This window comes from Schistocerca piceifrons, chromosome 1 (assembly GCF_021461385.2).
Source record: "Schistocerca piceifrons isolate TAMUIC-IGC-003096 chromosome 1, iqSchPice1.1, whole genome shotgun sequence".
Lineage (NCBI taxonomy): Eukaryota > Metazoa > Arthropoda > Insecta > Orthoptera > Acrididae > Schistocerca > Schistocerca piceifrons.
This window is the reverse complement of record NC_060138.1, coordinates 346826896-346842123: the sequence shown is the minus strand read 5'-3', so window position 1 is coordinate 346842123 and position 15228 is coordinate 346826896. Positions and strand designations below refer to the sequence as shown.

Here is a 15228-nt window from a genome sequence, read left to right as displayed (position 1 = left end):
ACCCACTTCCTTTCGTCTTCCCCTCTCCTTCCCTCTTTCCTGATGAGGCAACAGTTTGTTGCGAAAGCTTGAATTTTGTGTGTATGTTTGTGTTTGTTTGTGTGTCTATCGACCTGCCAGCGCTTTTGTTCGGTAAGTCACCTCATCTTTGTTTTTAAATTAATCATTTATGTAGCTTTTGTAATATTTCATGAGAAATATTGGAGTTTATGTAGGTCTGGCAGGCCCTTTTGTGAGCTATGGCTGTAATCTACCAGTGTTTCATCTGAGAGACTAAAATTTCACACACTCACACACAGACACACAAAAAAATGTTACTAAGTTCTGATTGGAGATATTTTTTATTAACCATAAACTCACAGCAAAATAACAATCTTTTATTTACTAAAACATCAGAATGACACTATTATAATGCCATTTATAATTGTGTCTGATCTGTTTCAATATGATACAGTCAAACAGTCAAACTGAAATAACATTAAACATAACTCATTACTAACACAGACAGTAATGATGCATATCAGCTGTCTTAAAGAATTTTTTAAGTGTAAATTAATGTCAAAGCTTAATCTATGTGACAATAATGAAGTCTTTATTAGAGATCTAATCTACATTTGCAGCATTAAGAGAGTCAATCATTGGCATTCAGCAATAAAGTCATGTTCAGTTACAAAAAATATGCAAGTAGTGTTTGTAGGTAATATTTTGATTGAAACTCTATTATTCAGTTACAAAATTCATTTACATTACATTTACAGGCATTTATTGCACCTGCAAATGCTTTTTTATCTATATATCACACATTTTATATTGTTTTTGTGCCTTCATCTCAGATTTTTAGTTACCTTACAGAAGTGTAAGTGAATTGGCAGACATTCAACTTCTACTGATATCTTCATACATCTTGATTTTATGGGTACTTGATGATAGGACACTGCAGAAAAAGAAGATAAATTATATTTAATGATAATTGAAAATGAATAAAATTAACTATTCCTATAGTAGAATGTTATACAATAGAAGACTGAAATGGTAAAAATAACAATTGTGGTTAACTTCTTAGGACGAAAATGTCTTGAAAACTGACAATGTTAAACTCCCACAGCCCTATAAGATAGTTACAAGGAAAGACTTGCCAGTAACTCATTTATGTGGTCTGAGAAATAGCATGAGGTAGCTATAGAATAGCAACTACAAATAGATTACTGCAGAAAACATCAATATTTTTTTGTGATGTTCAAAAGATCTTTTTTGTTAACTTCAGAGAAGTCTGAACATAGACAAAAACTGAAACAAATCAGTCTTTAATCTTATTTAGTAAGCAATGCTAATAAATCAATTACAAGTCTAATTTATTGTTCGTATTAAAAAAAAAAAAGAAGTGCTTTAGTAGAATAGAAAAGCTGAACAAACAGAAAAAAGTGGTGTTGTGAAGATGAATATAAGCTCCTTGGTGACAGTGTAAAATGTCTGTGTGAAAATTTGGTGAGGAAAATAAATAAATAAATAAAAATAAAAAATAATAAAGAGAAAAAAATGATCATGTGGCATTGTTGGCTGGGACACCGCCAGCTTGCAGTCTTATTTCATGTGACACTACACTGGGCAACTTGCATGTCGGTGATGATGATGAAAATATGATGACAACACAACATCCAGTCCACTAGAGGAGAAAATCTCCAACCTGGCCAGGAATCGAATCTGGGCCCACTGCACGGTAGGCAAACACATTACTGCCCAGCTAAGCAGGTGGACATAACAAACACACTCAGTGTGTTTTCCAGCCTTTTGTTGTCTGTTATTGTTTCTTTTGTCATTTATTTGTCAATTTTTGCAGCCCCATCTTTTCTACCTCGACATATTGTTACACTCTGCAACCCACCAATGTTACTGAGGTGATGCAGGCAGCCATGCAGTAGGTGCAACTATATCAGAGAAGTATTCGCAAAGTGACCTGACAAGCATATGGTTTCTGAAGAAAAGCAGCAGCGTTTTCAGTAGTTGCAGGAACAGTGGTCTGGATGATTGAGTGATCTGGCCTTATAACGCCAAAATAGCCTTGCTATGTTGGTATTGTGAATGGCTAGAAGCAAACTGAAATTATAGCAGCTATATTTCCTGAGGTTATGGCCTTATAATGCCAAAATAGCCTTGCTATGTTGGTACTGTGAATGGCTAGAAGCAAACTGAAATTATAGCAGCTATATTTCCTGAGGTTATGTAGTTCTACTGTATGTCTTAATGGTGATGGCATCCTCTTTTGTAAAATATTCTTGACGTAACATAGTTCCCCATTTGGATCTCCAGGTGAGAGCTACTCAAGAGGATGTTTTTACCTGGAAAGACAAATATAGCACGTTACAGATCGGAGCATGGAATGTAATATCTCTTAATTGGGTAGGTAGCTTAGAGAAATTAAAAGAGAACAGGGTACATTGAAATTAGATACAGTGGGAATTGGCAAAGTGCAGGTGCAGGAAGAATAGGGTTGCTGAGCAGGTAAGAACAGAGTTATCAATGCAAAATCAACTAGCAATAATGTAGGACTAGATCCGATAATCAATTAAAAAAGTAGGAATGCAGGTGAGCTGGTTATAACAACATACTAAACACATTGTAGTAGCCAAGACAGATAAAGCCAACAACCACCACAATGATACATGTTTATATCTTGCAGGCAATGAAGAGAATGAAAGAATTCAGTCATACCAAACACTTGGTTTAAGAATCGTGAAAGAAGGCTGTACATGTGGAAAAGATCTGGGAATACCAGAATGTTTCAGATGGGTTCTGTAATGGGAAGACATATTTTGATACCAGATTTTAAAAGGCAAAACATTTCCAGGAGCAGACATAGATCCTGACAATTATTTTTTTGTTTATGAACTGTAAATTAAAACTGAAAAAAATTCTTAAAGTTAGATAATCAGAGAGATGATACCCAGATGGATTGAAAAACCACTGCCTGCAGAGAGTTTCAGAAGGAACATTAGCATGAGTGCAACAAGGCAACAAGGGACAGGACAATAAAAGACAGATGGGTAGCTTTTAGAGGTGAAATAATTAAAGCAGCAGATTATGAAAATGGTAACATAAAAAGGCTTGTTAGATCTCCTTGAGCAGAGCATAAGATATTAAATCTAATTTATGAACCGAGAAAATGTAAAAATGAAGCAAGCAAGCAGAGAATACAGATGTCTAAAAAATGAGATTGACAAAAAGTGAAAAATGGCTAAGCAGGGGTGGATAGAGGGTAAAGGGAAGTTGTGGAGGCATGCATGACTTTTAGAGGGCTAGAGCCCAGATTACAAGCCAGTACTAACAAGGGGAGGCTGCCAATTGTGAAATTCAGATTCAATTCATACTGCGCATGATAAAAGCTCATGGCCAGAGGTGTAATGTGGCGAAGCACCAAGATGCATTTCTCAGCCGTTGTCGAGAAAATCGACAGTTAAAATAAACCATTGTGGTGAAATACTCTCAACGATTAATAATTAGCGACAGCGTCGTGGCGCAGCGGTAAGCACTCGGGTTCGTAATCCGAAGGTCGCCGGATCGAATCTCGCACCATGCAATTTTTTTTTTTTTTTTAGTATTTGTTTTTGTTATTCAAATGTGTCTACACACACACACACACACACACACACACACACACACACACACACACACACACACACACACACACACACACACACAGATATATATATATATATATATATATAGGGTTGCTGAGCAGGTAAGAACAGAGTTATCAATGCAAAATCAACTAGCAATAATGTAGGACTAGATCTGATAATCAATTAAAAAAGTAGGAATGCAGGTGAGCTGGTTATAACAACATACTAAACACATTTTAGTAGCCAAGACATACAATAAGTTGTTGAAGGTCGTTTGTCATGGAAAAACTGGCGACTTCGAACATGATTATGTTTTCCGCAAACAAAGTTGTATTTCACAAATGTTATTAATTGTCTTCATAATGTTAACCACGTATAGTTAATGGAAGACGTAGAAACGATATTCCAAAACGAATACGTATAGCGTATGTCAAACGTTCGAATTAGAATACAAACCCCACGAACACAAATTTGCTGTGGCAGGTATGAAATATAAGCTCCGTTACTCGCTCGTTACACTTGAAGGACAGATGTTGAATGGGCCGAAACAAGCTGCTGCATAAAAGCGTAGTTGCCTGCTAACTTCGAAAGAAGGTAGATGCGGTCCCTAGCGCAACTTATAACATCGTCGAAAATCAGTGCGGACGTGAGAGCTTTGGTGCGCCACGACGCTGAATAAAATTATTAACCGTAGAGAACATTTCACCGCAACAGTTTCTTTTAACTGTCGATTTTCTCGACAACGGCTGAGAAGTGCATCTTGGTGCTTTGCCACATTACACCTCTGGCCATGAGCTTTTATTATGCGCAGTATGAATCGAATCTGAATTTCACAGTTGGCGGCCTCCCCTTGTAAGCAAAGAAGGGAATGCTAAAAGTTGGGAAGAATATATAGAAGGACTACACAAAGTAAACTAATTTTAAGATAACATTATCGAAAAGGAAGGGAAAGTAGATGAACATCAGATGAAAGAGATGGCTGAGAAGAATTCGCTGGATACTGAAAGACATTATTCGAAACAAAGGAACCTGGAGCACATGACATTTTTTTCAGAATTATTAAGATCTTTAACAAAACATACAGTACCCAAAGTATTCCATCCAATGCAAAAGATACTGAGACAATGCAAATACTCTCAAACAATAAGCACAATGTAGTAATTTCAACTCCAAAGGAGGCAGGTGTGAATATTACTGCACCATCAGTTTATCAACAATGTAGGAAGGGAGAGATTGCTACTTACCATAAAGTAGACATGTCGAGTTGTAGGAGAAGACAGATTGCTGCTTACTGTGAAGAAAATATGTCAAAATGATGTGTCTTCTTTATGGTAATTTGAAGTAGAAATCTGTCTTTTCCTACAGTGTTGATATTCCTACGTGGAGTTTCCACTGTTTGATTTAAACCATGAGTCTGTAAGTCATTGTAGCAAAGTACTGACACAAATTATTTGCAAAAGAAGGGAATGACTGGTTGAAGTTGACCTCAGGTAAGGTCAGTCTGGAGAAATGTAGGAACACTACAACTTGTCTTAGACTATGAAAAGCAAACCTATGTTTATAGTGTTTTTTTGATTTAGTGAAGGCTGAGTGGAATCCACTCTGGCATTATAAAGGTAGCAGGGATAAAGTACAGGGAGAAAAAATATCATCTACAACTTATTTGGAAATCAGACTACAGTTATAAGTAAAATACATGAAAGGGAAACAGTAGTTGAGAAGGGAGTGACACAGGACCGTAGCCTATCCCCACTGTTATTTAATATATACACTGGGCAAGCGGTAAAGCAAACCAAAGACAAATTTTTAAAGGTAGTGAAAGTCCACGGAAAAGAAATAAAAAACAGGTGGGTTTATCAATGACATTGTAATTGTGGAAGAGGCAGCAAAGAACTTGAAAGATCAGTTGAACAATACGGATAACACCTTGAAAAGAGGTTATAAGATAAACATCAATAAAAGTAAATTAAGGATAATGTAATGTAGTCAAATTAAATCAGCTGGTGCCAAGGGAATTAGATTCGGAAATGAGGCACTAAAAATAGTAAATGAATTTTGCTACTTTGACAGTAAGATAACCTGTAATGACTGAAGTAGAGAGGATATAAAATGCAAGAAAAGTATTTCTAAAAAAGAGAAATTTGTTAACATCAGACATAAACTGAAGTTTTAGAAAATATCTTCCGAAGGTATTTATGTGGATATGGACTTGTATGGAAATGAAACATGCACAGTAAACAGTTCAGACAAAATTTATGCTGAAGATTAAGTGAGTAGGTCAGAAAACTAATAAAGAGGTATGTAACTGAATTGGGAGAGTTGATTGATAGGACGTGTCCAGAGGCATCAATGATGGAGGGAAGTGTGAGTATAAAAAGTGTACATGGAGATGAAGCTGGTTCAAATGATGTGGATTGCAGAAGCTATGCAAATATGGTGAGGCTTACATAGAACATACTAGCATGCAGAAGTGTATCAAACCTGTCTTCAGACTGAAGACCACAAAAACATTTTTTTTATTGCTGTATTTTTTTCCCAGTTTAGAACAGTCCTGAATCTTGAAATTCTTTTGCCTGTGTTACCTTAAGGTTAAAATGAATTCAACTAATTTAGTGTTGGGGAGTTTGTACCATACTTTAGTATTCTCCACAATAATGCTTCTGTCTGAAATTGTCAGAAATTTTGAACATGGTTCTTTGGTGATCTTGAGACTTACCTATAATGTGTAAATGTATAACCTCCAGTTTAAGATAGCAAAATAAAATTTTACTTTGAAAATCAAATAAATGAAATATTACAACAGTTTGCAGGTCTATAAACTAGAATAACTTATTCATTAACACTATATCAATGATTAAATAAGCTTTATGTACTAACAAAATCTTGTTAAAGAAATGATTGATTATTGTGTCTGTAGATGTAGGTGCATGATTTCTTTCATTATAGGAATAGTAAATCACTGCTTTTGAAATTACATTTGGAAGCCTGACTAAACAATAATAATAAAGAATTCATTCAACATATTTTGAAGTCAGTTGACAGAATGCTCAGAAAGAGTCTGAAAATCTTGTAAGGGTGTTGTAGGGGACGTTGTGCTGAGAAATAATTGTTAAAAAAATGATATGTTTCACCATTGGCAATTTAATTAGCCTTGAAGTTAGCCAATCAGGTCACTGCATGTACAATCAAGCAGCCTGTCTGAGACAATGTCACCAAACAAAGCTAACTTCTGCTCACCTAGCTTAAACTTTTTTATACAGTTATTTCTTAGCACAACTTCTCGTGCCAGACCCCTTACAAGGTTTACATACTGTTTCTGTCCACCCTGTGAACACATTTATGAATATAAAACTAACAAGTGAGAAAGCAGAGTGACATGTAATTCATGATGCACATTAAATAAATAAGTATATGACAAGACTTGCTCTGTGAAGATCTTCGATTAAGTTTTAAGACAACTAACTAGTCATGTACTTTCTAGAAAGAGAGGGAAAAGTAGAAACTGTCATTCAATCAAGCTTTCAAAATTAAAATGCCAATGTTATTCATCACACATACCTCAACATGGTTAAGGCAGCACAACAGCGTCTTTGAAAAATCACACTTCATTTGGTCTGCAATAAATAGGTTACTGATATTAGAATTTGCTTGTATTCTCATCTGTATCATTTTATGTCACTCTTTTAAATATTTCAAAAATGAGATAAGAACTATATATTTTAATTTTTATATTTAACTTTAATTTTTATATTTTTATACTAGTCTTTCCAATATACCAATGCTGTTCCTGGAATCATCTTCTTTTAATTGTTCTACTTTTTAGATTGCAAAGTACAGTAAAGAGGACAAGGCTGCTGTAGTGGCGTTAGATTGTTGGAAAGTATGGTTCAGAATAAATGAACTATGATCTATGGAGTTTTACATAATCACAACCATGAAAGTGTGCTTAACTATATAAATAATATGTATCACATTCATTTATTTATCATATTCTATACATCTCATCTCAGGAATATGAAATGGGTCAAAGAATAACTTAACAAAAAGCAGCTGCCATTAGAAAATAAATTAATTATTAACTATTGTCAAGTTACTGGTACTGCAAACTATTTGTGGTTGATTGGTCTAACCTTAACATAGTACAATCAGCAAGACCATTAATCTTTTGAAATAAGCTGCCGCCATTTATCTTCTATACGTGGCTTAGTATGTACATGACATCTTTAATATTTATTATGAGAACCCCGCACTGAACAAGGAGATAAAGCCAACATGAAAATAATTTTTATGTTATATATTATTGTTGTGACTCGCCGATCTTTCAAAGTGCCGCCGCACAGTTACACGCGTTCTGTACATGTGGTGCGACCTGGCAGCCATGCAGCAGCAGCGCCACCTAAGCGGCCAGCCAGCCAGTGGCCACTAGACTTGGACTCAGTTATGATTTGACTGTTAAAGTGTACACACGTCTTACTCTGTTTACTTGATCTGTGACTTTCATGTATTGCGTCTTCCTTGAAATATATTTGTTCAACTTGAAGTTATAACAATTGGCGACGAGGTAGTGATTTTTCTTTCCCATCATTGACCCACATTTTTCCATGGCTACTTTAGACCAACTATTGCAAGGTCTCATAGAACAGCAAAGGCTTCTCACAAATGCGATTCATGATTTCATCACGGCATCAAATGCGGGGTGTCTCTCATCATTGTCTCTGCCTTCTTTTCCTCCTTATGATGAGATGGCAGAAGACTGGTCTGATTACGAAAAACGTCTTCGACAGCACTTCTTGGCATTTCATGTTGCAGACAAACAAACATGTAAGTCTCTGTTCCTTTCATGGATTTCACCTCAAATGTATTGGTTGTTGTCACGACTGGCTCCTTTGAAAGATCCTCCGTCTTTGTCCTTTGCTAAAATGTGCTCACTTCTGTCCATCTATTTTCAAAAGCAAACACATGTGGTAGCCTCTCATGTTGCCTTTTATCGTTGTCAAAAACAACCAAATCAATCCTATCGCGCTTGGGCTGCTTAACTTCACGGCTTCAGTAGAGAGTGTCAATTTGTTACTGAAGTTCACAAAGAATCCTATGCCAATTTCATGGTACGGGATGCTATTACCTGATCGGCATCCGACAAAGAAGTTAGGCAACATGCCCTTCAGTTGCCAAATCCGACTCTAGATGAAGTCCTATCCATTGCTCAGTCTTTTGAAATTTCTCGCGGCGCTGGAACGCAAATAGAGACATGGGGTGACATTGGGGAAATACAACCTCTGTGCGATGTTGACGAAGCATGTGGCGTGTCCCCGCCAGCCGATGTGGATGCAGTACGCTCCAAAGCGCAGCCTCGACCTAACTGTAAACAAACATCTAAGAAACTGCAGCAAAACCCACGGCAACTTCCTTCATGTCCGCGGTGTTTTATGAAACATTCACGAGAAGATTGTCCACAACGTTGGGCCGTGTGTCACAAATGCATAAAAAAAAAAAAAAGTTGTGTGTCATTCGCTTGCAAATCTGACCGCATACATGATGTTCATGAACATGACGCTGATTCTGATTGTGTGTTGTCTGCCAACTGTACTTCTTCCCTTTCAGGGAAGTTATTCCTCACTGTCCAAATACTTGGTCGAGATGTTCGCACGCAGGTGGATACTGGTTCTGCTGCCACTATCATCAATTCTCAGACATATCTTCAGTTGGGTTCTCCAATCCTGTCACCTGTCACTAGGCAATTACGGACTTACAATAAACAGAAGATTTCTCTCTTGGGACAATCTGATGCTGAGGTATCTTACAAATCTGTCGTTCTCACTGTTCCCATATTTGTGGTCGACCATAGTTACGCAGAGAATCTTTTTGGTTTCGATGCCTTTCGCGTTTTTGGGTTCTCCATAGATGACTCTGTAAATATCGTCTGTGATGCTATTCCTTATGCTCAATTGGATTCCTTGTTAACGACATTTTCGTCCCTTTTTTCTCCTGGGTTAGGCCGTGCAAACGACTTTGAAGCTCATATTACACTCAAACCCACTGCTGCTTCGGTGGCTCAGCCGTTGCATCGCCTGTTGCATAAAAACGTGCCTTTCCACTGGTCCGCGTCATGCAATGTGGCTTTCCAGAAATTGAAGACTATGCTGAAACAGGCCCCGTGCCTGGCTACTTATCAACCTGACCAACATCTTGTTCTTGCCATGGACGCCTCTCAATATGGAGTTGGTGCAGTCCTTACGCACCATTTTCCTGAGAGTTCTGAACAACCTATTGCTTATGCCTCCAAAACGCTCACGGATGCCCAACAAAAGTATTCTCAAATTGAAAAAGAAGCTTTGGCCATTATTTATGCTCTTCATAAGTTTGGTATTTTTCTCTATGGATCCAAATTTCATCTTGTTATGGATCACAAACCACTTGATTCCTTGTTTCATACATCAACATCTCTTCCCGACAAGGGTGCACACCGCCTCCAGCATTGGGCTCTTTACTTGTCTCGTTTCAATTATGAGATTCATTTCTGGCCGATGGCTCAACATGCGAAAGCTGATGCACTGTCTTGCCTTCCCATGGGTCCTGATCTGGCATTTGATAGGGACGAACTTTTTTGTTTCCTCCTGGATGTTGCCGAGCAGCGGGTTGTGGACGGGTTCCCCATCACCAGGGACTGGCTGGCGGCTGCTACGGGTTCTGACCCTACCCTCTCCTGGGTTTTACACTGTATTCAGAAGGGTTGGCCAGATCATCTGTCCACTAAGACTTCTGATCCGTTGTGGAACTACTACGCTTTGCGTTACCGCCTCACGGCTAGGGATGGTGCTATCCTCCTTTCCATCTAAAATTCTTCGCTGCGTGTTGTGGTACCTGCGTCTTTGCGTGCTTTGGTCTTGCACCTCCTTCACCAGGGGCACTGGGGTGTCTCTCACACAAAATCTCTAGCACCCTGTCATGTGTACTGGCCCGGCATCGACTCTGAAATCGCACACATGGTCGCAGCCTGCTTCCCTTGTGCGTCACAGGCCGCCGCCCTGAAGTCATCTCTGTCACTGTGGCCTTCGCCTGAGAAGCCCTGGGAGCGTATTCATGCTGACTTTGCGGGACCTTTTTTAGGTACTTATTGGCTTCTTGTTATTGACGCCTACTCTAACTTTCCTTTCATTGTTCGTTGCACGTCGCCCACCACTGTGGCAACCACCAATGCTCTAGCTCGCATTTTCACTTTGGAAGGCCTTCCCTCTACTCTTGTTACTGATAATGGTCCGCAATTTGCCTCTTCCGATTTTGCGGATTTTTGTGCCTGTCACAGTGTCATACATGCCACAGCCCCTCCGTTCCATCCACAGTCAAACGGTGAGGCTTTACGACTGGTCCGCACATTTAAGGCTCAGATGAGGAAACTCCTGACTTCTTCTGCTGCTGGTGATGCACTTCTCCAATTTCTGGCTTCTTACCATCTCACCCCCATGGGCGACCACAGCCCGGCTGAGCTTTTACATGGCCGGCAGCCCCTCACACTACTTCATCTTCTGTGGCCTTCCGCCTCACGGCCACGTGTGCCTTCGCTTGGCTGGTTCACTGCTAACGACTTTGTATGGGTACGGGGATATGGCAGGTGGCCAAAATGGAGTCCTGGCCGCATCTTACGACACCATGGCCAACGCCTGTATGAAATCCAGATGGACACGGGTGTTGCAGCGTGTCATTTGGACCAGCTTTGGCCTCGCGACCCGGCAACGCCTGTTCCAGATGCTGCTACACCACCTTCGGCTCTACCTGATGCTCGGGATACTGGAATCTCTCGTTACTCACAACGCAGTCCTCTCACCATCATATCGGTGCCAGCACAAGAACTGACGCCACCATGCAGGAGCCAGATGACCATCACCTGTCGGAGCAACTCTACTCGCCTCCTTCTCCTACGGACGTGGACACATTGCCCCTGTCTCCTGTTATAACAACTGGACTTGCCGCAATGGGCAGATTGGTGCACGGGGCCCCAGCAGATTTGACCCCCACGTCTCCTGTCATCTCGACCTGTTATCATCGGGGACACTTCCGTCCGTACAGGAAACCTCCTCCTCGAGACTTTATGGCCAGTCAAACAACACCTATGGACGTTAGCAATCTACAGGCCACCTCCATCAAGACCTGTGCAAAAAATTCAAAGGGGGGAAAAGTGTTGTGACTCGCCGATCTTTCAAAGTGCCACCATGCAGTTATGTGCGTCCTCTACATGCGGCGCTGTCTGCCAGCGCAGCAGCAACACCTAAGTGGCCAGCCAGCCAGCCAGCGGCTGCTAGACTTGGACTCAGCTATGATTTGACTGTTAAAATGTACACACGTCTTACTCTGTTTACTTGATCGGTGACTTTCATGTATTGTGTCTTCCTTGAAATATATTTGTTCAACTTGAAGTTATAACAATTATCACTTTGTAAGTCACTATTCACCTGAAAGAGAGTTTTATTACTTGTATTATAACAAATAAGTAACAATTACCACAAAGGATTTGATATTCAGAGAATTGGGTGTAAGAATTACAAGATGTTTGAAAAGACTTTTGTGAGATGCTTTGTTACCTGCTCTATACCATATTCTTACTGCTCATTATTGCTAAATGAATATTTTATTTGCATTAGCTGCATTGTCAAAGCATGTAACTTGAAACAGCTACTCTTTATCTCCTGCTAATGGTTAAAGACATATAACATGAAATTGCTACTCTTTATCTCCTGCTAATAAGTGAGTAATCACACTGATATTTATTTCAGAACAACAGTTATCCAGATACCATAAGACTAGAGATTTGTTTGGAATGAAATTGATACTTATCATGCAGATTAACTTTGTATTAATATTATTATATAAGACTTATTAGCTTAATGTGTACTGAAGTGAGGGCTTTCTTATGATCCACTGCTAAGCACCTTGTGGACAGTTGCTGGTTATTAGCACAGATGAGCAATTAATACATTGTGACAGTGAAATAAACTGTTAAGAAAAATAAATGCTCAAAGACAATGATAACACATACTTAAACTGAACTGTGATTTAGCTCGTGAAGTATGTTCAAAACTGCATATTCTAATGTTAGTTGAGTTACACAGACTGAACTGTGATTTTACTGGATGATATGTATGCCACAGATAAATACAATTTTATCACAAACTATTGGTTGTGTAACTCAAAATGAATTTGTAAGTGAGTAACGCACTTCAAAATGGACTTGTAACCTGAAACCCGGGTTGTGCAGTAACTATAATAAAATTTGTGAAATAAGGCAAAAAACAGTGTTTGTTTACTTAATCAAAATGAATTATTTGGAACAAACAATTGATACAAGACTTTCTGGGAGACTACAAGTATTTGTGTCTGGATTCAAGCCTAGAATCTTGCCTTTGGTGGGAACTATTGTTACCAGCTGAGCAAAACAAGCACAAATCATGACTTGCATTCAAGCTTCATTTCTGTCAGTTTTTTTCTGAAAATTACACAGTTTTAATACTTTAGGAAGGTTCACAGCATTGTACAGTCTGCTGCAGACTGACATATTCATAATAAATATACTGTAACCGAGCGAGGTGGCGCAGTGGTTAGCACACTGGACTCACATTCGGGAGGACGACGGTTCAATCCCGTCTCCGGCCATCCTGATTTTGGTTTTACGTGATTTCCCTAAATCATTTCAGGCAAATGCCGGGATGGTTCCTTTGAAAGGGCACGGCCGATTTCCTTCCCAATCCTTCCCTAACCCGAGCTTGCACTCCGTCTCTAATGACCTCGTTGTCGACGGGACGTTAAACACTAACCACCACCTAAATGTACTGTATGCGTAAATGCATACACTCATCATGTCATGAAAATGTGAGCAATGTAGAATATGAGACTCATCAGCAGTGTAGCAGTTACTGATAATGGACACTGCTATGACAGACATTCACCAGTTTGAAGTTACTGATAATGAACATTGCTATGACAGACATTCACCAGTTTGATTTACTTGAGTCAACAAAGTTCTTACTTGTTAGTGCTTGCATACATCCTTTGTTTTTACTTAAACTTTTATGAAGAGCTAATATGAAACAAATGTTTTCATCTAACCTAAAGTACATCTTACAGTGTTTTTAATGTTTGATTTATGTCACAACAAAAGAAAAATTGGTGTTTTGTATGAAAATCACAGCTAAAGTATAAACAGGTAAGAAGTATCCTAGATCTAGTTAACAGTGGGAGTTCTTAAGAACAGTTTGGCGATTTTCAAAATATACAGCCAGCCAGGATCTAAGTGATACATTGGAAGTGGTTAACATGAAATGTTTTTTACTTTCTTTTGAATTCAGATGAATTTGAATTTCTTAGCAGATTGTGGGTGAAGAGGCCTGCACAAGTGGAAACTACATTTTTGGGTTTGATTTACTCTGAAAGAACACCTCTTTAAAATGTTTATGTGATAATGATATGTTTATCACATATACAAACAACCTAGCCATTTGTGACATATATGACTTATTTGCTTACCTTGCATCTTAGAAGATGATTCTGTGCTTTTCTCAGTTTCCTCAGTACTTTCAGTGCTACTTTCAGTACCTTCAGTTTCATCTTTCGATTCAGAAAGACAGTGGTTTACTCGTTGCTTTGTCTGCTCTCTTTGTGTTGCATCTGTTACATTTGTTGCTAACCATGCTTCTATCTTAGACTTGCTGGGAACTTCAGCTTCATTAAGCTGAAATAGATATATTTTGGAACTTTGAAAAATGATATTAATTTTATTTAAGAGAATTTATAAACTGCATAGGTGCATTATTATACAGTTGGTGGGAAGCATATGTTTGCAAATGCCACATTATTTCTCTAATTTCATGAATGTATTTATACATTTTTCAGTCATTTTAACTTTTTGAAGATATAGTTGTTTGTTACTCTTACTGTTTTTCAGAAAATAACTTTTCTTTTATTATACTTAAAAATAGCTCTTCACTGAATGCAATAGAGAGGACAGCAGAAAAAAAATTAAAAGATGAAACAACATAATCATGAAAGTTTCATTACATTTAGCCAATTTTCTGATGTACACTTATTATTTAGCTTCACAATTCCTGACATACTGTATGACAAACAGTTAGTGGTATTTTTATTGCTCATGCTTCTTTTTATTCCATTGCTGTATGAGAAAAATAACTATTATATGCTTCAGTATCTATTTTATTTATATCACTGTGGCCCTTGCACAATGTATTTGTATGGAGGATAAATATGTTTTTGTAATATTGTTCAAAGAGAGAGTCCTAGAATTTTATAGGAAGCTTTTCACATGAAGAATGAATGAATGAATGAATGAATGAATGAATGAATAAATGAAGGAAAATTTGGATTCAAGAACCTGTTGACAAAAAGGGATACCTTAAATTGGATAACAACAATGAAGGAAAATGACCAAGTTCTTATCAAAGAAACCAACCTGACAGTCATGTTAATTAGTTTAAAGAAACTGTGGAAATGCTAAATCCAGATAGCCATACCAGATCATATGATGTATGATATATCTCTTGTGAGACCTGCCATTTACATTAACTGAACATCTCCATAATATTCTTGTGCTAAGAAAGTAGATCCA

At 38.2% G+C, this 15228-nt stretch overlaps 1 protein-coding gene across 1 annotated transcript in view; it reads right to left on the bottom strand.

Annotated features, from left to right (window-relative positions):
- Positions 1 to 571: 571 nt before the first annotated feature.
- Positions 572 to 15228, bottom strand: part of LOC124788076 — a 123438-nt gene continuing 108781 nt past the window's right edge. The window contains exons 7-9 of the mRNA XM_047255173.1: positions 14133 to 14337; positions 7176 to 7231; positions 572 to 934 (exon numbers count right to left, since the gene is read on the bottom strand). Coding sequence (XP_047111129.1) covers positions 911 to 934; positions 7176 to 7231; positions 14133 to 14337 — 285 coding nt within the window. The 3' untranslated portion in view covers positions 572 to 910. The remainder of the gene's footprint in view (positions 935 to 7175; positions 7232 to 14132; positions 14338 to 15228) is intronic.